Source organism: Sparus aurata, chromosome 2, assembly GCF_900880675.1.
Source record: "Sparus aurata chromosome 2, fSpaAur1.1, whole genome shotgun sequence".
Classification (NCBI taxonomy): Eukaryota; Metazoa; Chordata; class Actinopteri; order Spariformes; family Sparidae; genus Sparus; species Sparus aurata.
In genome coordinates, this window is record NC_044188.1 from 13,468,059 (window position 1) to 13,492,389 (window position 24,331).

At 43.7% G+C, this 24,331-nt stretch overlaps 3 protein-coding genes across 6 annotated transcripts in view; 2 read left to right on the forward strand and 1 right to left on the reverse strand.

Moving 5' to 3' along the window:
* The first annotated feature begins 1,032 nt into the window (after nt 1–1,032).
* mfsd1 (major facilitator superfamily domain containing 1) lies at nt 1,033–13,195 on the forward strand. 3 transcript variants are annotated; one of them, XM_030442539.1, is made up of 17 exons: nt 1,033–1,287; nt 1,462–1,514; nt 1,763–1,875; nt 2,015–2,057; nt 2,187–2,254; nt 2,705–2,813; nt 2,947–3,049; nt 3,430–3,528; nt 4,203–4,314; nt 6,069–6,125; nt 7,055–7,211; nt 7,697–7,794; nt 7,893–8,005; nt 8,102–8,149; nt 8,247–8,313; nt 12,423–12,528; nt 12,654–13,195. In XM_030442539.1, the coding sequence occupies exons 1-17, from the start codon at nt 1,119–1,121 to the stop codon at nt 12,693–12,695; spliced, it is 1,557 nt and encodes a 518-aa protein (XP_030298399.1). In that variant the 5' UTR covers nt 1,033–1,118; the 3' UTR covers nt 12,696–13,195. The 3 variants fall into 3 exon arrangements, with proteins under 3 accessions (XP_030298399.1, XP_030298390.1, XP_030298409.1); XM_030442530.1 differs by having other exon boundaries at nt 12,777–13,190; XM_030442549.1 differs by lacking the exons at nt 12,423–12,528; nt 12,654–13,195 and adding an exon at nt 9,819–12,272.
* A 582-nt stretch (nt 13,196–13,777) lies between these two features.
* Nucleotides 13,778–14,824, reverse strand: LOC115597009 (P2Y purinoceptor 3-like). The gene has a single exon (XM_030442562.1). The coding sequence runs from the start codon at nt 14,769–14,771 to the stop codon at nt 13,779–13,781; it is 993 nt and encodes a 330-aa protein (XP_030298422.1). The 5' UTR covers nt 14,772–14,824; the 3' UTR covers nt 13,778.
* A 397-nt stretch (nt 14,825–15,221) lies between these two features.
* Nucleotides 15,222–24,331, forward strand: part of schip1 (schwannomin interacting protein 1) — a 243,300-nt gene continuing 234,190 nt past the window's right edge. The window contains exons 1-4 of one of the 2 annotated variants that reach the window (XM_030442470.1): nt 15,222–15,354; nt 15,616–15,709; nt 23,711–23,778; nt 24,024–24,110. In XM_030442470.1, the coding sequence (XP_030298330.1) occupies nt 15,332–15,354; nt 15,616–15,709; nt 23,711–23,778; nt 24,024–24,110 (272 nt within the window). In that variant the 5' untranslated portion in view covers nt 15,222–15,331. The remainder of the gene's footprint in view (nt 15,355–15,615; nt 15,710–23,710; nt 23,779–24,023; nt 24,111–24,331) is intronic. The other variant, XM_030442478.1, reaches the window with a different exon arrangement.

A 24,331-nucleotide genomic window follows, 5' to 3' on the forward strand; every position in this document is an offset into this window, starting at 1 on the left:
ATTAAGCAAGCCACCATCTACTTCAGTTACTTAGGAGAGATGCTGTGACAGTGTTTTGCTGTGAAGCAAAACCAATACCAATACAATAACATAACTTCTCATTTCTGACTCCTATAATCTCTATAAGTAAATATCCCTTTCGGGGCAGCTGTAGCTCAGCGAGTGGAGCAGGTCGGAAAGTGATCGGAAGGTCGCTGGTTCTAATCCCAGTTTAGCTACATGTCAAAGTGTCCTTGAGCAAGATACTGCACCCAAAATTGCTCCTGATGTGTGGTTGGCACCTTGCATGGCGGCCTCTGCCATCAGTGAGGGCCCTGCGATGAGCTGGCATCTTGTACAGGGGGTACCCTGCCCTCGCCCAGACAGCTGGGATTGGCTCCAGCAAAAACCCTGCGACCCCATAAAAGGGATAAAGCGGTTACAGACAATGGATGGATCTTTCTGTCCCAAAAGTTATATTCAAATATTATTGAGTCCACAAAAAGTCAAAACAAATCACTGGAATCTGTTGAATTGTTTTTCTCAGAATACAAGATATAATCTCCTTTTCATTAGAAGATGACCTTTTTAATGTCTCACCACTACATATGAAGGCATGTAATGACCTCATGCTAAATGTTTTACAACCCACAGCGATCTGGAACATCAACATGCAGATTAAAGCAGATACAGCAATTACAGAGTCATCTAGAGCCCTGGGATCAAGACAGACAAACTCCGTGATCTTAAAATCACTCAATTTTGTAAGATGTTGAGACAGGAAACATTTTATAAACGTATTGAAATGCTGAATTTGACCTGTTCCTAACCACTCGGGCCTTCTTGTAAATTCGGCACACGCTAAATCAATCGACAGTTGTTAAAATGCCTTGTTTCAGCACCAACACGCGCCCAAGTGTGAAGCTATCCGTCTTTAACCGTCACTTTACTCACAACACGAGGCTTTTGAGCGCGAGCTGCTTGAGCTTCACGGGCACGCGCACCGACATAAACACACCGGATGGGCACGCTCGCTTGCTGCTGCCGCTGCTACATGCCACGTGACGTCGCTGCCGGGTCATGTGATCCTCCTCCGCTGCCGTCAACTTTTTTGTCCCTCACATCCCAAACAAACGAACATGGCGGACTACGAAGAGCGGCGTAGCCTGCTGGGAGAGGAGGACGAGGGGCCGTCCGGCGGCAGACCCGCGGCCAACGGACCCGGCAGACCGCTGCCGCCCATCTGCGACCCGAGCCACCTCCTGCACCGAGTGGTCGTCCTGCTGTTCATGTGCTTCCTGGGATTCGGTTAGTGGAGACCAGCCATAACTTCCCTGTCAACACCCTGAACGGTTGTTTTGAAGATTCAAGTCGCAGAAGTTGCTCTGAGTTAAAAGAAAGCCCACATTATGGCTCATGACGTTGAGTAAATGCGGTGTCTTCATGAATGTGGTGTGTTTTAATGTGCTTAATTTGTTGCAGGAAGCTACTTCTGTTATGACAACCCGGCTGCACTTCAGACAGAATTCATCCAGGTAATTCATCCTCTGTAAATGCACCATAAATGCAACAAATGTTTCCCTATAATTCATGTGAGTTTTTGTTGTTGTTGTTTTTTTTACATATAAAACAGATTAGGGAAGCATCTGTGCATATAAAGACATTTGCATGATAATTCAACCAGAACAGTCAAACTAAACTACTCATAAGTGCTGCCATTAGATATTATACAGCCTGGGTTTCAGTTCAGAACCTGATGTGCTTTCCTTCCCGACCGCACCAGGATCTGGACCTGAACACTGCGAAGTTCATGCAGCTGTACGCCTGGTACTCCTGGCCCAACGTGGTTCTCTGCTTCTTTGGGGGATTCCTTATAGACCGGGTGTTTGGCATCAGGTACAATCACAGTTCTTTTACTCTGAGATCAGTGTGTGTTTATGTTCAACACAGGTGAAAGTGAAAGAGTGGAGTAGCTTTTGTTCTCACCATCTGGGTCAGAGTCATGTTTCATTTTTGTTCTTTCATTTTTTCTTAGGCTGGGAACTATTATCTTTTCCCTCTTTGTCTGTGTTGGGCAGGTAGGTTGACTTTGAAATCTAGACGATTCCTTTCTAATTATCTGAGTAGGAATCAGTAGGTAGAGAAAACTGGTGCTAGTGTGGTTGTTAATTTTTTTGTTATGTTTGAACTTTTCCCTCTCTGCCAAGGTAATATTTGCCACCGGAGCTTTGGTGAATCGTTACTGGCTGTGTGAAGTTGGACGGTTCGTGTTTGGGTGAGAAACATTTTACAATTAAAGCAACATTATGTAACTCTTCTACCTTAAAATAACAGCCTCAAACTCATGTTGATGGTACAGTGTCTTCTAATAGGGTGATTGGTGTCTCTGTCTCAGCCACTTTGCCCCTCCATCACTTGTTTCTGCTCTAAATAACTTTAGTGATAGGGTAGGATCACAGCGTTACATACATTTATATCCAAAAATCTTGCGACTTAACATTTTTATGGTCGCACCAGTGGGCTTTTTTAACTTTCAAGGCCTTTTACATGCACAAGAACGTACAGGTAATAAAACACTCATGGAAAGAGGAAAAAACAAGAAAAGCATCATTGGTGCCCTTTAAAGCCCTGATAATTGTCAGATTCACAGCCTAATGATTTGTTGGTCTTGTACTATTCCTTAACTTAAACCATCCATCTTCCTGTTTTTAATTTTCCTGGGCAGTATCGGAGGAGAGTCCTTGGCTGTGGCCCAGAACACATATGCAGTCAACTGGTTCAAAGGAAAGGAGCTAAATCTGGTGTTTGGCCTTCAGCTGAGCATGGCTCGACTGGTGAGGACACCACCAAGTGATCATGGAGTTACACTACAAACATGCTTTTCTGAACTGTTACTATTGTATGAATGAATACACGCCATCGATACAGAGAATTCATCCATTGATCTTCTTCTGCTCTCGTCTCCAGGGCAGCACAGTGAACATGAACATCATGGGCTGGGTGTACGGCAAAGTGGCAGAGAGTGTCGGCTCTCCTGGACACACTACACTTGGCGTATCACTCATGATAGGTATATAATATATGTCATGCTTCGGTGTGAAACTGACATGTTTGAAACATCAGGACTCAGGTTACATGTGATGCATCTGTAGTGATGCTTTATCTTTTCTTTGTAACTAATTTATCTCAGATGTCACAGCTAGCAGACAGAAGAGAGAAGTGGTAAGGAGAACTAAAAGTGCTGCTGGCTGCTACAAATGTGTCACATGTCTTCAAAGAAGTGTCAGTTCTTAATAATTGTCTCTAGTTACTGCATACACGTTCTAAAAGTGCTTTCACTTGTGTGTTTTCTTGTCTGGTTTGTATCCATTGCCACTTTAATCTGAGATAAATTCATATGAACAACTATCAACAGTTGTAGTAATGTTACTGTCTTTTTTGTGTCCTTAGCTGCTGTAACCTGCCTGTTTTCACTGGTCTGTGCCTTGGTGTTGGGCTTCCTTGACAAAAGAGCAGAGAAAATCCTCCACAAAGAAGAAGGAAAAACAGGTGCTGATAACAAGATAAAGTCTTTACTGTTATCTTCCGTTTTTCCTCTTTCGCCTCACCGGTCAATAACTACTAGAGTTGCTTTCCCAGCCTGTGTGGACCACGACAGACTTGGTGTTATCTACCTAAAATTGACATTCTGGCCAGATAGTTCATTGACTTCAGCACTTTCTCTGTTGTAGTGTGTCCTCTGTTCTCAGAGAGGCTGTTGCTCCTTTTTACTGTTATTCAGGCTTTTTACTGGTGCTGGAAATCCTTGAAAGTGCTCCGAAAAGTGATTGTAACTGCTTGAAATTGTAACTGCATTACATTCAAAATAATGTTGTTGTTTTTTTACACTGGCTCAGCCTGATTATAAAGGATGCCAAGTCTTCTCACAGATGGTGACACATTTTAAATCATGAAGCTTTTTTTGTATTTTACTTGAATTTGCCTCCCTTCTGTAGAACACAATCACAAAACATACATTTCATTTGTTTATAGAACAGTGACATCTGATTTAATGTGATGTGAAATAATACTTTTGAGTGACTGTATGTTTATACGTTTCAAGAAAAGCTTTAAAATGCACCCTTAAAACGCTTGAAAGGTGTGAAAGGTTGACTTGATGGTGTAGGAACCCTGCAAATAATGCTCCCCGACTTCCCTGCTTGTCTGCTGATCTTCCCTATCAGGCGAAGTGATCAAGCTGACAGACGTGAAAGACTTCCCCTTCACCCTGTGGCTCATCTTCATCATTTGCGTGGGATACTACGTCGCCGTTTTCCCCTTTATTGGACTGGGACAGTGAGTACTGCATCAATGCCCATAGATTTTTGATGCTTGTGTGCTTATACTTGGCCAGTAGTTGATGTTTTTATATTATCTCATACATTCTGTGATCACTTTATTCAGCACACATGCACAATATAATGCAACGGAATGCAACAGTTCTGCCATAAAGTATACTTTTATGGTGACCATAATGTTTTTGACGTGTGACACCCAGTTTACACACTGGAATGCACCATGTGTAAATGGGGAGGGCACAACATTTTATTTACATATTTCTGACAAATGGAGCTTCAATCAATTGATCAGCTGTCAACTATTAAATTAATTTCCAACTATTTTGACAACCGAGTAATCGGTGTGAGTAAGAAAAAGACAAATTCTCTTTTTGAATGTGATAATGTTTTGGTGTCTTTTTACCCCTCTATAATAGTAAACTGAATATCTTTGGGTTGTTGACATAACAAGACATTTGTGGACATCCACTTTTCCTTTGGGTAACACCAATCAACATTTTTCACTATTTTCTGACACAAATCGAGAAAATTATCTACAGATTAATTGACACTGAAAATAATGGTAAGTAGGCGTAGTCAACAACAACTGAACATACCTTCTTTGTAGAGAAAGATGTTAGGACTCAACCGTTGTGTGGGATTATATTAGATTGCAAAGGGGGAACCTAATAAAGTGGCCACTGAGAGTATTTTTGTAATATCAGAAAATCCGACCATAAAACCACAACCACAGATGCTTTTAGTCTTCTACAACCTGTCTGTGTTCATGTATATAGTTTCAATTTCTTAAAAAAGGCCCAGTAGTTCCCTTGTACAGCTGTCCATGTATTTACAGGAAACAGAAGTAAATAGTGTCGACTATTTTCAGCTGTGGATAACCACCTCTGGAGAGTTACTGTATGTGGCAGCAAGACTGCGTATATTGACTCCAAACAAACACTGCCCATGTTCATTGTAATGAAGGAGAACGTCAACGAGTTAGAGTGTAGCTCCCCAATGTGTGTTTTTTCATAGTTTTTGGACAACAGTAGAAGTATTTGGTGTTTGTTCAATCTTTTTATGTGATAAAGAAGTGAAAAGGGATCACCAGAATTATCCTTTTAATGTGATTCAGATTGTTCTATAAACCTTTGTGCCAACAGGAAAAACAAAAATAGGTGCTATAACCACAAAATAAATCTGAAAATCATTCTGGGCTTTGTTTGCTGATTTGGATTCATGCTTGATGAAAATATCTCAGTCGACTCTTGTCTCTGAGTAAACGAAAAATATGATTCACTTTAAGGTGGCATAATGGTTAAATTGTGTGGTGTGAATTAAATGAATAAGTTCCATTAAATTGGTACAGTGCCTGTTGTCTAAGGACACATTCAACAGTGCAACAACCTCACAATGCTTTGTTGTCCATGAACCACAAAGGGAGGGAAGGAGGGAGGGAGGGAGAAATAGTAAGAGGTTTGACAAATGGGTTAGCGGTGAAAGAAACCAATTGAAGCCATCACGACCTGCATTTCCTTCACTGAAAGGCACTGTTGAATCACTTAGCAACTGACACGGTGTTTCCACAGAGGGTCAGTGCTTACAGAGCAAATAGTTGTTATGCAAATGGATCAGAAAACAATATATGCAGGAGCGAGAGCCACCTGCAGCAGGAGTCGGCTCCGTTTCTCCTCCTGTCGTGGTGACATCAGTGTGAAGGCTGAGCAGCACTGTGAGCCTGAGCGCCTGTGTCTTTTTTTTTTTTACTTACAGAGTGTTCTTCATCGAAAAGTACAACTTCTCCCCAGCTGAAGCCAGAGCTGTCAACAGGTAACAGATCACGAGTAACGGGCCATTGAATCCATCTCAAGGCACTAACACCATTATAGGTGTTGATGATATGTCTTTTATTTTCTTTTGTGTTTGTCATATTTCCTATTCCAATGGATGCCCGGCCAAAACACCTGTCCACTTCCCACAACACATGTAACGTCTGTCTTTTCTGAAATAGATTTGCTCCACTCAGATTTATGTCATTAACAAGCTTAAACTGCAGGATGTTTTTAAGTTGTCTCGACTTTAGTCAGGAGATGTTGGATGCAGCAGTTGGAGGCCGAGGCTGTTTTCAGACCAAATCAGGCATCGGACACAGTCTGCTGAATTAAATTCTAGTCGTATAAACAGTGACTTGTTAACTTTCATCACGCCAAGTCTGCAAGTTCTTACCTACATGATTCACTTACCGGTAATTGTTTTACACACAATGAGTTCTATAATGTCATGCCCACATAGCAGTGAATTGTGGGTAATTAAATCAGTGCTTGTGGACTGGATGAATTCCCCTCAGAACTCCCAAATAAGTAAAGTATGTGAGAGCACGGAAGTCCAGACACGTGGACTCACTGGCTCCAGGCCTGGAAACTTCAACACCTCTTCCAGGGAGCTTTTCCCTCCTAACATGTTTGCAGAGTATATTCACACCTGTGTTTGTGCAGTCTGCTGGCAGCATGATGTAATTTGAGATACAGAGTAACATAATAGATACTCGGAGCGATATGGCCAAACTCTGAATATGTATGCATGTATTTTTTCCTCGGCCTGTATGGCAGTATCTGTTTCACCCTGACACCTAATGTGTCATGTCAAACAGTGCTTAGTCTTAATAACAGGTTGGGGTAGTAATTGTGAAATTGTCGTTTAAAATGTGTAGTTATGTCCTTAGTGTTCACCCCTTCATGCCACTCTCTTATCTTCCCAAGCATCGTCTACATCATCTCAGCTCCTGCGTCTCCAGTTCTGGGCTTTATGGTTGATAAGACGGGGAGGAATGTGGTTTGGGTGATAATAGCCGTGGTCGCCACCCTCACCGCTCACATGATGCTGGCCTTCACCTTCTGGAACCCGTGGATCGCCATGGTAATACACCTGACAAGATGCTTATTTTGTACATTCATAAACATAAAGTTGTAGGATGAACTGAACCAAAGAAATACATGTTGGTATAATCAGTGGGTCTATTACTGAGTCATAGAATGAATTGAAAGTAATTCTAGAGTTTTTTTTGGTCCTGCTTGTTGCAAATCTGTTGATTTGCTTTGCAGGCACCTCATTTGTTTTAATTATGTCCAGCTAAGTTGGTGTTTGCCTATAAAGAAATTAAAACACTAATTGTTTTGCTGTTTAATGTAAAAATATTCAACTCCCACTGGATTGCTGTAGGAGCTAAATGTGTAGCTGAACAAACAGGGTTCTGTAGCGACATAACTTAATGTCCTGAATAGTAAATGTAATCTCACATTGTTTTATTTACTTACAGTGGTTCATTATAAGCAGAAATGTTGTGGATATATTCCTGGAATACAAAGTAATGACAGCATGTGTGTCCTCGCTGTGTCTTTCAGTCCCTGCTGGGTGTCTCCTACTCCTTACTGGCCTGTGCACTGTGGCCCATGGTGGCCTTTGTGGTACCGGAGCATCAGCTGGGGACGGCCTATGGCTTGTACGTACCTCCAACGAGAATGTTACACACACACGCACACACAGTTATGAATCAGTGTTAATTATTGATGATGCTAATCATCTGCTTCCTTCCATCAGCATGCAGTCAATCCAAAACCTGGGACTTGCTCTCATTGCCATGGCAGCAGGAGCCATCCTGGACAACAGAGGATACCTGTTTTTGGAAGTGTTTTTCTGCACCTGCATCTGCTGTCAGTGTTTTATGTCTGTCTATTTACAATCCAACTCATGTTAGACACTTTTGAGCGGCTGTATTTGATTCTTCACGTTGTTTTTCTTCCTTGCAGTTGCACTGATGGCGGTGGTGACGCTGTACTTTGTGGATTATCTCAAAGGTAAGAGAGGATCGCAGCTGTTCCTTTTGTCATGTGAGATCTCAGCACACCCTTCTTCTTACCGCTACTCACTTCTCCCCTCTCCCTCTTCCTCCAGGAGGAGATTTGAACCGGTCAGCCTCAGCCAGAGCCAAACTCCAGAAAGAAGCCACTTCAGACGCAGAGTGAGTTGCTTTGACCCTTCTTCACCCTCCATCACTGCTTTTCCGCCCACTTAACCAACAATTAGACAAGCATCTCAGAAACATAATGACAACCCCCACTCGTATAATCAAGTGGAACAGGCAAATGGGATAGGAGCACTTGTAAGAGCCCCTGCTGTCCTTAGCTGACCCTGAACCAGTCAATTTCATCTAAATACTGAAACTAGTTTTTTACCGTTCCATTTCATTTAAGAGTGTCCGGGGAGATAAAATGAACGATTTAACAGATTATGCATGATTTTTAATGCGAGTAGTTGCAGTTCATGTTTTCCTCATTAAGAGCCTCTCAGGTGATGTTTTTATGGATTTGTTCTTTGAGCCCATATTCTGCACCGACCACATGACTCGCATGCAGAGTCACAGAATCAGGCTTCATTTTACTGTACGTGTACAACTCCTAGTTTTTATGGTTTACAAGGATCAGGAATGCAAAGCAGGTCATGAGCCTTGTTGTCATCAATATGTTGTCTGATTGGGCTTTACTTTTTTCTTGAGTGGTTGTTTCAGAAAAAACTGCAAGTGACCTGCTGGCAATAAGGTAGAAGCGTATCCGTTATCACTCTGTACCTGAAACTGTCCAGAGTACAGGTGTGAACTTGGCTTTTACTAATGCTAATGCAAACATGTTTTAATGAGCTTTAGCGGTTGACCTAAATACACACATCTGCCATAAACATCACGAAAAGGTAATTGAACAAGACTTACTTTATTGCATATAGTCAAGGAAATGGTTGCTATATGAACTGATTATATTGTCAAACATAGATATGTGTACAACAGGGTGTCTGTAGGGCCTTAAAAATCAAATAATCAGTATGTTCAACCTTAAAGGAGCTGTTTGGACCATTTAGTGCTTGATTGAATCTTGTTGAAAATAATGCATTTTAAGCTGAACCACTTAAATCATGAACATTGGTAATGAAAGGCACTAGAGCAGCATGGGGGGGGGGGGGGAGGCAAAAGTCTGCCATCACCCAGGTTAGTTCTTCATTCACATTAGGAGTATCACTAAAATCCATCTTTAGAGTGACCCACTCTGCACTAACGTCAACTCCTGCAGTTCTGGTAAGCACCCACTGCACAGTGGATGAGGGTCTCAAGAGGGTCTTAAATTAACTTGTTGAATCCTGCAGGGGCCCTGATACATACTGAACGTCTCATACTGAACGTCACATGTCAAAAGCTCACCACTTGCGGTTGGTTTATTTTTTGTTGAAACAAAAATCCCAACCACACAAGCACATAAGCTCAGGGTATCACGACTTTCTGTTCTCATTCTTTGCACGCTCGTATTTTCACAGTAAGCACTGAGGTTACATCTGTTTGTCTTTCCCCCTTGTCTCTGAATTCTTGTATCTAATATGTGTAATCTCTGCACACGCCATGCTCTGTGTTGTGTTTAGTTTGTGCTGTGTGGAAATACAGACTAATACCTTCTGGCCTGTGCTGTGACTGATATTTTCCAGATGATGATGATAATGATGAAGAAGGAACACACATGGTCCTGGGCTTCGGAGCCAGCAGGCTGCACTGTCCACCTCAGAGCTGTCAATCAACTGCCATGGGGCGGGACTGTGCTACTGACTCCGCCCAGTGCTGTCATCTGTGGCTCTTCCCACCAGAACTGACTGTCTGGACCTGCTATAGACATGACCAACCCCGTGTTGATACCTTACTACGTCCCTTTCTGGCCTCCTGACACGTCTCAGACTTGACGCACTGACTTCATCTCCTCCAGTATCCACTCTCTACTGGCGCCTGTGTGTGTGTGCGTGTGTGTGTGCGCGTATGTGCGTGTGTGTGAGTGTCAAACTTGGGCATCAACTTTTGTGAGTTACTGAAGATCGTTAGGATGCTTGGAGGGTGTTTTAATCATTTTAAATGTTGAGCAGAAGATGAGACTCTTATCCTGTCAACAGGTGCCTATATCTTTGATAAATAGTGCTTGATTTTATGACATGCTATTGGAACTCACGATATAGGAGTCCCATATTAATTTACTTGTTTTATATGTATATAGAAGTAACTTTGTGGACGTTTTTATGTTTCTTTTTACATATTGTTTTCAGCAGGACTGTTTTACTCGCCTTATCGCGGACCACTCAGCAGTTCATTTGAGTACATATCGTCCGTCAGCATTCACAATAATTGCCGACCAAAATCTTCCTTAGGCAGAGCGAGTTCATGCTCCATTTTAATTTTATGTGTCATTGACCTTTTATGGTGGATAATCTCAAAAAGAGCATAGCTTTTTATTGTTAAATCATTATCGGTCAATTCTTTTATTTCTTAATTCTTTTTATCCGCTCCCCACCGGGTTTGGAAGTTCATAAAAATTAATTTTCTGTTGGATAATCAAATGGTACATTTCTATAAAGATATGAAAGATGAAGAGAGAGCGGCACACTTCTTTACCTTATAAAGATATTCACAATTTCAACTTTTATTAATGTGAATCAGTTTCACGTTTAAAATGTGTTTTCTAGACTGTTTGGCTCATTTATCAAACTCAGGTAATTGCCTTGTGGTGAGCACTGCCCCAAATGGTCGCTTGCTTCGTCTGAACGGTGAGGCCAGGTATTCATGCACTCTGTTTAACTCGCACCATTCCGCTAAATGTGGAAAGAGATTTGTCTCCCTGTGCTGTTATCGGGGTGGCAGACTGTGGATGATAAACATTCACTACCTCAGTTGGGCAAAGCACTCATCAAAACATTAAAAGTAACTTAACTCTCGCTGAAAATTGTCTTTTTTCCTCCTGTGGGTTAAACTCTTACCTGGCTGCAGTGATGAAGAAGTACACTGTGACATCACCAGTGTTGTAATTAGTACCTCAAAAGTCATTGTGCTTGAGTAAAATTCTGATATTGAATGAACTTAAGTATCAAAAGTGTAAATTGTACATATATTTACATTAATAGATATATACTATACAATTATCAGATTCTGTATTCAGCATTTCTCTAATTATTGGAATCAGTGAATCATTTGGCTCTGATGCAGCATGTTATCTGAAAGGTAACTTGTAATCAGAGCTTTGAAGTTTCTTAAGTACAATGAGATTGCCTCCAAAATGTAGTGGAGTGAAATATTAAGTAGCAGAAGAACAAAAAAACTCAGTAAAAGTAGCTCAAAACTGTACTTACAGGTGCAATATGTTTTTAATTCATACTCCAAAGAAATGGGGGCAGCATATTACGAGAACAACCGCTGACTGCTGCTAACTGTAGTCTGGACCAGGAACTTGGAGCACTGGTATTCTAACATATTGCCCCCTTTAAGTACTTGAGTAAATGTACTTTGTGACATTCGATCACTGGACATCACTGTTTTGTAGTTTTCTAGCTTGGTGTTAAGTTACTCTTAAAAAAAAAAAAAAAAAGAAAAGCCCAACACACGTAAGAAGACAGTCAGTAGTGTTGTAGTCTCACAAAAAAATGACCACTGTGTCACACCGACTGACACGCCGCGCTCCTCACACGTCACCCATACACGCTGCGGTGTCGTGGCGGCAGTGCGGTCTCTGCTTAAAGGGCAGCTCCACCAATTTTACACATTAAAGTGTGTTTACAGGTCATGGGGAGCGCTACTGCTTTTGTGATGTAGCCTTTATGTGGCTCTGGTGGAAAGCTGCATGTAATCTGACAAAAAGGTGTCACTCAGTTGCATTGTGGGTAATGTGGGCAGGAGGTTTTGAAAAAAGAATGTGTGGAATAGAGAAGTGTGAAATGTTGTTGAACTTTGAAAAAAAAAAAAACAAGATGACTGAGATATTACAGAAGATTCAATGTGCAATCAGAAGGTGAGATTAGAAGGAAAGGCATTTTTGAATGATCTCTTTTTGTTGAACCAAATCACGTTTGATACCAGGTTGTTAACGGGACTATTACGTTTAATTAAACACACATTTTTGAAAGCAAGTTCTCTCGTCATTGCACAACTTTACTTGTGGTAATGAGTCATTTCATCTGTGGGGCGATTTAATCCTCTCGGTAACATTAATATAACTGCACTCGTGTCAGTGTTTGCTGTAGAGATGATAAAAGATGGCGACGTTGTTATTCCCGCAGGATGAAAAGGCGACCCAGTAAGCCGACAGAGGGTGATTTCGCTAGACTAACACCCATGTCTGCTTTCGGCTTACGCAACCGGTACCTCTCCAGGCTGGGCGCACAGGTATGCACACACACAGCACCTATGATTAGACATAACTCAAACAGAAACCCATTTATTTTTTACATCCAGACTATATAATCATGACACTGGCATACATTTTCTTTCTTTCTTTTTTTCTTTTAAAGAAAGAAGGCCAGGAGGGTTTGTTTTACTGTGTCGCTGTATAATTAAACACAAGTCTCTCTTCCACTTTTTATCTGCAGTCTTTAGTTTTCATCCTCAGTCTTTCTTCTCCTCTCTGCTCTCAGCTCCCAGACCACTGCTCCACCCATCTGTCATCACTCGCTCACAGGAGTGTACTGAAGTGATGTCCTTCACTCCCTCTGTGACCACAGACCATTATGCGCTAAAAGAAAAAGAAAAGAGGATGCTTGCAAACTGTCCCCTTTTTGAGCAAGATGTCGCACTTTATTGTATTTTTAAATGACTGTTTTGGGTGTTGAGGTGGGTTTTGGTTTAATGACTCTAAAGACTTCCTTGTTTGACTGGATCTTCAGTTGTTTTTTTTAAAAAGTGCACTGTGTAGTTTTGAGGGAGACATCTTAATCAGGAGAGAAAAATCTACATTGACTGATTATTTTTAATGCGTAAACAAACTAGATAAACAACCTCTCTTTGTTTTCATGACTGAATAAACATACTGACCTAAAAGGACAACACACCTTCATTCTGATTTACTTTGTTTACATGTGGCGGACCCTGCCACCTTTCTAGTTTCAAACAGTGTTCTGGGACCTTATTTTCCTCTGAAAACAGCTTGTTTATTGGATTTATTATGGACAAAATAAATATTTCTGAGTTTTGTATTTATTCCCCAATAGTACATAGTTCCCCTTTTAAGTATTGTTTTTTGACTGGATCTTCAGCTTTCATTTTCTTACATTTGAACCAGAAGACGTTGTTTTCCATGAGATTGTATCATATAAAACTAGACTGGTGCTTCACCCTGTGTAGACGACAGAGGGCGCTAATTCTCTCAAAAGTTTAATCGTCACCTCTGGCCACAGAATCACCAGGCTCAGTATTTGCAATATCAGTTGCAGATTCTCTTAGTTATCTGATCGCTCAGGTTGTGTAAGTTGCAATAAGTTGGAGTGAGTTAGAGTGAGTGACCTCTGTGAGATGTTGAATGTTGTCAAATCCATGTTTTAAAAAAAATTGTATTTAAAATAATAAAAGTTACAAAACACAGCTTTTCTTTTGAGGGGGCCCAGTCTTAATGTCATTGCTGTCCCTCGGGTGGACGCCCTCTACCCTCCGGACCTGTTGGTGCTCCCCGCCTCCAGCACACACACGCTGGGCTGCACCCTCTTCCTCCTCCTCCACAGCCAGGCCCTCACCTTCTGCCGGTGGCTGCCGGAGCCGAGAAAGTACAGCAGGGGGTTCGCGCAGCTGTTGAAGCTCACCACGGGCTTCCACACCTTGAAGCAGATCATGACGACGTTGACGAGCTCGCAGTCCTCGGGCCTGTAGACCCTCACCAACAGGTAGACGGTCCGAGCGACGTGGTAGGGCACAAAACACACCACGAACATGGAGCACACGGCCAGGAGGGTGCACAGAGACTTGTTGCGCATACGAGCGGTGCTGGCGTTGCAGATGCTGTCCGCGGCCCTGCAGTACAGCACCTTCATCATGGAGAGGTAACAGGTGGTGACGATGAGGAAGGGGATCAGAAAGCCCACTATGGTCAGAAACAATCCGTACGGGAAGTAAGCGTTAAACTGCGCCGGGTCGGTCATTTCGAAGCACACGGTCCTGTTGTTGATCACCCCCGTGTGCGCAAAAACGAGCGTGGGTACAATCTCCGTGGTGGCCAGGATCCAAACTGATCCTGACGCAAAGCGGGCGACGTTCCTGGTCCTGATGCGCACGGCGGCGATGGGGAAGCACACTCCGATGAAGCGGTGCACGCTGATGCAGGCGAGGAACATCATGCTGCAGTGGAGGTTGACGAGGAAGAAGAACCTGACGCTCTTGCACAGGAGGTTGCCGAAGGGCCACAGACCCCCCATGGCGTTGCTGATGATGAGGGCGGGCAAGCTGAGCACGTACAGGAGGTCCGCCACGGCCAGGTTGGTCAGGTAGATGACCGTGCTGCTCCAGCGGTGCCTCCGGCGGCAGACGCACCACAGCAGGGCGCCGTTCAGACTCAGGCCCAGGAGGAAGACGAGGCTGTAGGAGACCGGGAGAAGGAGCCTCTGGTAGTAGCTGGTCACTGGGCAGATTTGGAAGTGATCCATTTAAAAAGACCGGCCAGTGTCGAGGCCTTAAAGCACCTCACCTGTCTGCCTCTCACCTGTCGGCCTCTCACCTAACCACTGTGTAAAGATGACGTACGATTTGTTAAAAAAAAAAGAAAGAAAAAAAAAGAAAAACCCACACCAAATGTTTGCCCAACTTGTGCGTCCCAGCCCACACCTGTGTTATGCGAAACCATTATGACACCATATCTAGAACATGAGCCAACAGATAATGCAGCCTGGCACAAAAGGCTCAGATACAGTAGTATGCGGTCACCACCTCCCCAGAGAGATAAGGGGGGGTGGGGTGTGTGCATGCGTAATAATTAACGCTGGGATTAAAACCCCCCGTGCCAAGTTAAACGGCAGAGTCAACGCACGCACGCCGGGGCGCTGTGTGTATAAATGTAAGGGAAAAGACGCGCGCACGCTCAGCGCCCCATTGGCTGAGAGAATTCTCCCCGAAGTCTCTCCTCTCCGGCTGCTCCCGACTCAAAGTGCTCACTCCATCTCTGTCTGACCGCGCAGAGAGAGACAGAGCGAGGGAGGCACAGCTCGTCATGCTGAGGAACGGCACGTACAGGTCAGTGTCACATCCACCGCCACACATGCACGCAAACGGGCTTTTTAAAATGTTTTTTTTTTAGGATGGATGAGGAGCTCTGGCAGCAGGCTGCTTCGACAGGCACTGATGAGTAGATAAAAAAAGGAAAAAAAAAACCTGCATGACGGCACTCTCTGCAGCTGCACACAGGCTGTTCACACCACTGAGAGCAACACATATGCGCGAATTCGGAGAGTTTTTCCTTTTTTAATAACTTGAGCGGTGTCCTTTTTTTTCCAGAAGCATGTACCAGGGAGAGGAGGCGAGGCTGCGCAGCGGGGGTCTGGCTGTGGCTCGGGAGAGGAAACACCTCGCTCTGTGCATTAACAACCAGGTAAGAGGCGATCAGATGGAGCGGTCTGTTGGAGTGTAATGTCATCTCTTCAAAGTAGAACCGAACAGATTTTTTTTATCTCTTTGTTGAGAAAAGGGAGGATCGGTGTCTTCTCTGCTCGACGAGGGAACAGTTCAGCCATGATGTAATTCACTTTCTGATCTTTTTTAGCAGCAGCAGCAAGTTGATGCTGCTCAGAGGCTGAGACTCTGTCAAAAGACTCAGACTGTAAGAGAAGTGTGATTCTCTGCAGTATGACAAAAGCTGAGTGAACTGTTCCCCAGGGAGACAACCAGAGGAGCATCAGCACCATGGACAGTGAAAACTAAAGTCCAGGGGCCATAAAGGGGCAGTTTGGAGGTTTGGAGAAGAAATTCAAACTCAGACCCCCCCCCCCCCAATAAGTGAATCAACAAGCTGTTGTTCTCAGAGGAAAATGAGGTCCCCCGGAACACTGTATGAAGCTAGAGAGGTTGCAGGGTCCGCCACCTATAAACAAAGTAAAACAGTATGAAGTGGTGTTGTCCTGTAAGGTCAGTTTGTTCATTCAGTCCTGACAACAAAGAGAGTCTGTTTGTTTAGTTTGTTCAGGCATAACACAAATGAGTCAATGAAGATCTTTGTTCCTCCCCCAGAGCTACACGGCTTCACCTTTAACTGCTTTTGAATTCCACTTCTCTTACTCACCCATTCAGAATGGCACAGTTGGCTGAATTCAATATGGTTTGGCAAATTGCTTTTTTCTTTCTTTTTTTTTTTTTTTCTTTTCCCATCTTGGCTTGAGGCCACTTAAAGATTTTTATCATGGCAGCAGCCTGAAAAGGTCTCATTAATACTACATATCGCACCTCCACGCTGTAAATGACTTCATTATCAGCAGGGACCGGCGGAGGACGGAGCGTCGGCTGCTCGAGCTGACTGAGGTGGCGTTGCCCCTTCCTCGTGTTTGACAACGGGGCTCCTCTTTAAAGGGGCACTATGTAATTTTGGGATTGATTATTTTTTTATGCTCAAACAAACTTAACATGTCCACGACTGAATAAACAAGCCGACCTTAAAGGACAACACCATTTCATTATTTATATGTGGCGGACCCTGCCACCTTCCCAGCTTCAAACAGCATTCTAGGGACCTTATTTTCCTCTGAGAGCAGCTTGTTTATTCCGCAGTGAAGTGAGTTTGTATTATTCCCTCATTAATATTGTGAATATGCTCCATACCTACAGAGTGCCCCTTTAAGTGCTTTTCATAATGTGACTCCGTTTTTTTTTTTTTGCTGGAATCAGCTCTAACACAAGTATGTGGTGTGTTGTTTTTTTTCCCTGTGTGTGCTCGGGCAAGTGTAGGTGCACAACATTCACCTGGTTGTATTGAGCTCCTGAATATTTAATGCCCGTGATGTAGTGCTGCACATTATCGGCGGCTGGGGATATTGAGCGCGTGAGCACTGAAAGCACTGTTCCATCGCAGCTTTTCGGCTCACTCTGCAATATGTTACACACACACACACGCACACACACACACACACACACACACACACTCTCTCTTCTTCATTGCATGTTCACTTAAACTTTCTCATTTTGACTCCAGATTTGTTCCAATCTGTTTCCACTGCACCACCACCTCCACCACCGGCAGGATTTCATTAGTGAATCCTCCCCAAAAATTAAATTTTCCAAATTGATCCAGCTTAACTCCGCGAGTTTTCAGAGGAAGGTTCATGTGCAACTGCTGCCGAGGAGGACGCGAAGAAGAAGAAGAAGAAGAAGCTCGGCAGAGGCCTAAGCAGTAATTGGCGTGTGAAATATGAGCGGCGATGGAAATGCAGGTTATTGGATATGGAGGGGCTGCTCCACTTGCTGTGTCTGTGTGAGTGATTCAGATTCATTGTTGAGGCGTGAACCCCCCTGAGAAACACATTAATCTATCCAGCTATTACCCCATAATCAATGGGACAGCTGGATTTTACGGCCACGGGCCCGTGTTGTTAACCATTTTACACAGAGCTTATTTAAACAGCATCCCGTGGAGGGGGGGGGGCACGTTTAATGGGGTTAAGCATGAAATACACAGCACAGGTGACACTGTTGACACAGCACTTGCAGCTTTGACTTCTGGAATCATTCATCAATATCTCGCGTGAAGTCCCAGTGTTTTCCAAGAGAATCCATCGGCGACATCAGTTCACTGAGGGAGCCAGATGCATATGCATGTAATATATATAGAGAGGGATGTATAGCGGGAGAGTGTGATCCCGGGGAAGGGTGTCATATTTCAGAAGCGCATTATCTTCTCTCCTCCCCGGTGGGACAGAGCTGTGGTGAGTGCTGTCTGCGCCAGCTCGCTCAAATGCCCCACGATTGAGACGTAATAACCTGCGCGTGGAGCGAGATGAGCCTGCACGCTGACAGAGCGGTGTGTCTCCTGGTACACCACGGTCATATGATGAAGAGATGTATGTCCTCTCTGTGTGTGTGGGTGTGTGCTGGTTCAGTGCCACAGAAACACACACACACACACACACACCCACACACACATTTCTGCCAATTTGTAGTCATTCACATCCCATCCTATTACCATGTCTTGGAGAGCTGGTTCGGTCTAAATGAATGAGTTCAGTCTTTGATCATTCAAAGAAGCCCCTTCACTGATGATGGCCATGTGTGTGTGTGTGTGTGTGTTTGTGTTTTAACATGCTCTCACTCGCTCCCTCCCTCACCATATGTTAACCAGCGCAGCAGCCTATTGGTTAATAGTAGCAGAGGGGGAAAAGTCCCAAGTGCTCCATTCGGCATGTTGATCGACTGTAGAGTCATTTTGCTCATTCTCACACCTTCTTCATCTCCACTCGTCATCCTCAGCCCACCGCCGCACCTCTTTGTGGGCTGTCTTCTTCTTCCTCTTCTTCTTCATCTCTCTCAATTCTAATTGAACGCCTTAACGCCTCTTCCTTCTAATTGATAGCTTCCTGCCTCCCTCATAGCACATCCCATGTACACTCTTTTTCTGACCTCCTTACATTCTTCACTGCAGTTCCGTCAGCTCAGTGTAGGTTTGAAGACTTCAGCTCTGTCTGCATTAGTGCGAGAATGATTAATTAATCAACCCGCAATGATTTTCATAATGGCTCAATCATCATTTATCAAGCAGAAATTCCAGATGTGAGGAATTCTCTTTTGTGGTTATGTTGTCTCTGTTTATTTGTTGGTTTGTCAACAGGATTACACAAGAACTACTTAACAGATTTTCATAAAATCTGGATTGGAGGATGGTCTCAGCCCAGAATAGAACCCATTAACTTTTGGTTCCGATCCAGAAAAAAAGATGGATCTAGGAGGTTTTTTCATATTTTCTTTAACATCGTGAGATGGAGCTTTCTTTTGTTGAAGTTATGCAAATTTTTTCAGGGAATACTGCATGGATCTTGATGAAAAATATCTTTAGGTGGCTGTTACATGACATGAGTGAGTACAATTTGATGCAGATGGTTAAGCAGTTATACATACTGGATTAGACCTGATTGGAAGGGAACTGAACATAATTTTTTTATCTGTACTCCCCCCTCTGTCTGAAATGCTCTGTTTTAGCACCTGTTTAAGGCCCCTCCCTTCCCAAATACCCAGTCCGCTCTGATTGGTTGGCTCACACACGTCTGAGCCCTCACCGCTAACGACAGCAGAGCAGCTCTGCTAAATCAGTTCCAAACTAGCCATAAATCAAGCAAATGTGTGACATGGTGACACAGTGTGATGACAGCAAGTCAAGGAATTAAAGGCGGGGCTATTGATGATGCATTTCAGGTTTCAAGTTTTCTGTGGGAGAGAGGAGCTCCTGTCGGTGTGGGCTTTGGGCTTTTTTATCTTTCAAGACTGGTATGTGCACATGAACCTATATGAATACTGAAAGAAAGGACAACATGTCTTCTTTAAGGTCTGAGAACTTGTAATGGGAATTTCTCAGCTTTTCTTCGATTTTCCAGATAAAACCATGAATGGGTATGAAAGATCAAACGGTATCTTGATAATGAACTCTGGTGCAACCCTTTAAGCCAAAGTCCTCTAGGGCAGCCATTTCTTTCAAATCCTACCTATAAAACCTGTGCATGGCTCCGTCTGTATGCGACGGACAGCTCACTCACAGATATGAAATCAACCTCGCATCTGTATGTTTGCATGACGTCGCCGCTTCTTATCTGCACCTGGTAGGTCAGTTTACACCTCCTGCTCCAGCCCGGTATTGACGGCGGTGTAACTGCAGCCGCCCTGTGTGAGTGTATGGGCTCGTACGCGCTGTTATCTGATCGACGTGAAGCTGCTTTCTCACCGCAGCTCTCAGTCAATAAAAGTTTATCATTCTGATTCTTTGTCAATTCACGCCCTCGGTTTCTTTTTCTTTCTGTTCTCCTGCTTGTGTTACTTTCCTCTCCACTAGAATAGGATCTCAAGCTTTGGGCAGAAATTACATCAGTGCATTTTCGTTTCCCTCAACAGAAAGTACTTTTATTTACCCCGTAGCCACAACGGCAAGAGAACATCTCAAACCATGTTATCTCACGAGCACATCAGTTACACCTGCATTTCTCTGCTGGCTCATTTTTCTTTTATACTCAGGTGAAAGAGTAATGTTGACTTTCATATCATTCCCCTGCACGCGCAGCGTATGTAAATTGATTTCCAATGTTCCGATTAATGAGCATCTCCACCGCCGCGGCTCCTCTCCTGATTGGACGTTTCCCCGGGCTGATCGGCGAGTCAAGCTGCAGCTAAACAGCCGAGGCTCTGATGCAGATCACCGCACCGCACTCAAATGTGAGATCAGATTGGTGTGTGTGTGTGTGTGTGTGTGTGTGTGTGTGTGTGTGTGTGTGTGTGTGTGTGGGTACATGTGAATGTGTGTGTGTGTGTGTGTGTGTGTGGGGGGGTACATGTGAGTGTGTGGCGGCATGTGTGCACGCGGGCGTGTTTTCTCTCCCAGTGCACTCAGGTGTGTGTCTCTTGTGTGTGTGTGTGGGAGTTTATCCCACTGAGAGAACACAGTGTAGTCTGAAGGGCACAAAGAGCTGACCATCACACACACTCCAGGGAATAAGCTTTTGTCTTTCTCTGTGTGTGGACATTCGGCCGTGCGCCTGCCATCGATCTCTGTGATAGAACTAGGTCTCTAGGAAATTATGATTTTAATAACTCATAAATTAAAGGGCAGCTGACTCTTTTCTGCAATGTGCTGTTGTTTTTCCTCTCCCCTTCCTTCCTCTTTTCTTTCCTTCTCTCATTTTTCAGTGACATGATGCTGATTACTGTCCACCTTCACTTTCTCCGGCCTCTCTGTCTATCGATCGTCCTTATTTCGCTATTGAAAATAATGCGATTAAGCTGTTTACACGGACAGCAGAGGAGGATTAGTTCTGTTAATTCCCCCCCACCCCCTGTTCTCATGCAATCATGTATTCAGCCATTGATTTAATAAGATCGTCGTGTTCCCTATATGCTTAAAAGTGATGTGTTCGTGCTGTCATCAGCTCCACTTGGTGTTTTCTATTGGTCTCGTATAACTTTTAGTGCATTTGATCCGGTCCAGAGACCCAAGACATTATTGTTGGTTGTAAACACACAGAAGACAGTGGCTGTAAAAAATGAGTAAACAATAATGGCGGCTGCAAAAAGTGACAAACACACAAAGGCAGTGCTCTTGTTTCCTCCTTGTTGAATGTCGGTTTAAGCAGCTGCATCAGTTCATAGTGGAGATGCAGCCCTGTTTCCTGTTATGTATATGCAGACTATGCGATCGCACGGGCCGACTGAAGCCAACAGAGGTTCCCAAAACAGTGTTCTAAACATCATTTGACATAGAGCCCCCAGAAAGCTGTGAACAGCCCTCTGGAGATGACTTTTATTTAAGTACAGGAATACAAAAAAAATAGGCTACATGTATAAAATCCAGTTGATGAAACTGTCATCAAATCCCACGCTGCTGTTCTTTTGGCTCTCTTCGGCCAGCTGCTGCACTGCTAATGCCAAATCAGCTTGTGTACTGCTGCCTTAGTCTCATATAGCCAGACCTATTTCCACGGCGCTTCCCCAGTACTGAAGAACGTTCTGGCTGCACCAGTTACCTTTGTGATGTGGGGGGATAAAATGTACAGGATGCAGCAATGATGCCGCTGCAAAACAGGGCACGGGACAAACGTGTTTTGGGGGAACAGTTGCATGAGGGGGCAAGTCGTGGCATTGAAATAGCCAAAACCCTCCAAGAGAAACGTTAACATGCGAGCACATTTTGCTGGGATAAATGCTGTTTTTAGCATGTAGGTTTCTGACTCAATTGTTCTTTTCTCATTGACACAAGGATTTTGAAAGTGGCACCAAGCAGATACTAACTAACTTCTTAAAGTGACCTCGAACATTCCCTGGTGGCTCAACAGCTGCCAAGAACAACTCACAATTTAGTCTAATTTATGAAAAAATAAATGTGTTATTAAAACACATTTTAAAGAAAAATGTTTTTTATGCTGAAATATACAAATAGAGAGAGCGCTTAAAAATGTAATGCTCTCCCTATTTGTATATTTAAGCATAGAAAACATTTTTCTTTAAAATGTGTTTTAATACCACATTTATTTTTTCATTCACCGGATTAAACACCACCACTGTCCTTTGTCATGGATTCTTATTTTAGCCCGAGCATCTGGATGGAGTGGACATGTTAATACAGCACGACGCCTGTTGAAACTGTTGTGTATTAAACCCCTTACTGGCCTTCTGCCTGGCATCCTGAACACTTAATCTCTGCTGGCTTCAGTGAGTGAAGACGCAGGAACATTCAGAACTGTTGAAGTAATGTGGCAACAGTACACAGTCTGTCTGGACTACATGTACACACGTGTCCGCTACATAAGCTGAGATCCACACAATCACTCCAATGTAACCAATGCAGTGATGTGTTTTACACAGTACAGTATGTAAGGGGCAATATGTAAGAATTTAGTTAAAACATTCAAAAATGTGATACACCCATCAATAAAATGTGAAGAAATAAAAGTTTAAAAGTCATGATGTCAATTTATTGTGTTGCAGAGAAGTTAGCATGCTAACCAGCTCGCCCCGGTCTTAAACTCCAGTTTTAGCTACGTAAACATCAACACACATCGGTCCCCGATCTCCCATTCCGGCCCGCTAGCTGCACGGCTAACTGAGCTAACTAGCTAATGACGGCTACAGTAAGCTGTGACTCCGGTGATATGCTGCACTTTATTTGTCCTGAGAATGAACTCAGCAGGTGGCCAGTTCTTACATGTTGGTTGAAGAAAGTCGCTTTTATCAAGTTCAGACATTTCCTCTTTATAGAAATTATCATTCACACAGAACAACATTGACATTTTAAGCAGTTTGCGCACATTCTATGCTCCAACCTCCATGAATTTTCTTTTGGAACGTTTTTATGACGAAACTTATTAGCGAACAGTCGCTCGTCACACAACAAGCAGACATGGCGCAAAGTTAGCCCAAACACACCCCTCACACTTCTGATTTCGACACAAGTACACAAACACTTGCAGCTTGCACCCTGCCGGCTAACAAACATGATTGAATGCCAGAGATAAAGAGGAGCTGCTCTGCTGCTTCGGGAGCACATCCATCTGTCCGGTCCCATCGAGCTTCGTGGCAGTGACCCCAGAGCTGCCCGAGAGGGGCCTCGACCCCTGGCCCCCTGCAGCCGGTGTCGGGCTGGTTGGCAACTGCAGAGTACAAACGTGTCGTTATGCATCAGCAATAGCGTAAACACACACGCGCACACACACACACACACACACACACACACACCGCTATGTGTTTATGACTATTTATGCCTTTGTTACCGGCACATAGAAGCTGCCAAACAGGTAACAGAAAGAGATACACTTACTGGAAATGCCTCAGATTTATTATTGTATCCTCCGATGTCATATGTTTGGCAGAGACATTTAAAAACCTTCCTCACGTGTCCGTGCTTTTCATTATGCAGGAAGAAGTGAAGAGGTATCATCGCTACTGCAACCACGGTGGAGGGCAGGCAGCGCCAAAGGTGGACAGGTAAGACATGGTGCAGTATATAGTGTCCTTTCTCTTACATGAAATAGTCCTTGTGTGTCATGGATGGCACTCGGTCGACAATAAGGAGTATGTACTGTAATGAAAAGCCCTTCCTTACTCTACCATAACAAGGCCTTCCTCTTGAACCTAAGCTCTACCTTGACAATCCTCTTACCAGCGTACAAGTGGAGCTGCAAACAGCGTTCGGGTTTTCTGATCCGTTTTTTTAATCGCTGTTATTACAGAAGCCGTCCTCGCAGGAGTGAGGAAGAGGACGACAATAGCCCTCATCGTCGTGAGCAACAGCAGCACCTGGAGATCAAGGCTATCGTGTGAGTGTTTTTGTTCCGAATATCTGTTTCTTTTCTACATTTTTTAACCAATTTCACATCGAGTGTCACCGACATTACCTCTGACCTTGAAAGTGCATTATGTTTGTTGTCCAGGGGGGGAAGATCAATTTATTTGTGGCTTTAATTCAATCTTCCCTCTGATTAAGTTTGCAGAGTTGGGGTCAGAGTGCACTTTTTGAACCCTGGCAGACCGCCGTCGC

Excerpts from the sequence above, each read along its gene's own strand:
- mfsd1 (XM_030442530.1), top strand. The coding sequence starts at position 1,119 with ATGGCGGACTACGAAGAGCGGCGTAGCCTGCTGGGAGAGGAGGACGAG. Across the intron at positions 1,515-1,762 it reads TTCAGACAGAATTCATCCAG|GATCTGGACCTGAACACTGC; the intron begins GTAATTCATCCT and ends CGACCGCACCAG. Across the intron at positions 7,795-7,892 it reads CTGGGGACGGCCTATGGCTT|CATGCAGTCAATCCAAAACC; the intron begins GTACGTACCTCC and ends TCCTTCCATCAG.
- LOC115597009 (XM_030442562.1), bottom strand. The coding sequence starts at position 14,771 with ATGGATCACTTCCAAATCTGCCCAGTGACCAGCTACTACCAGAGGCTC.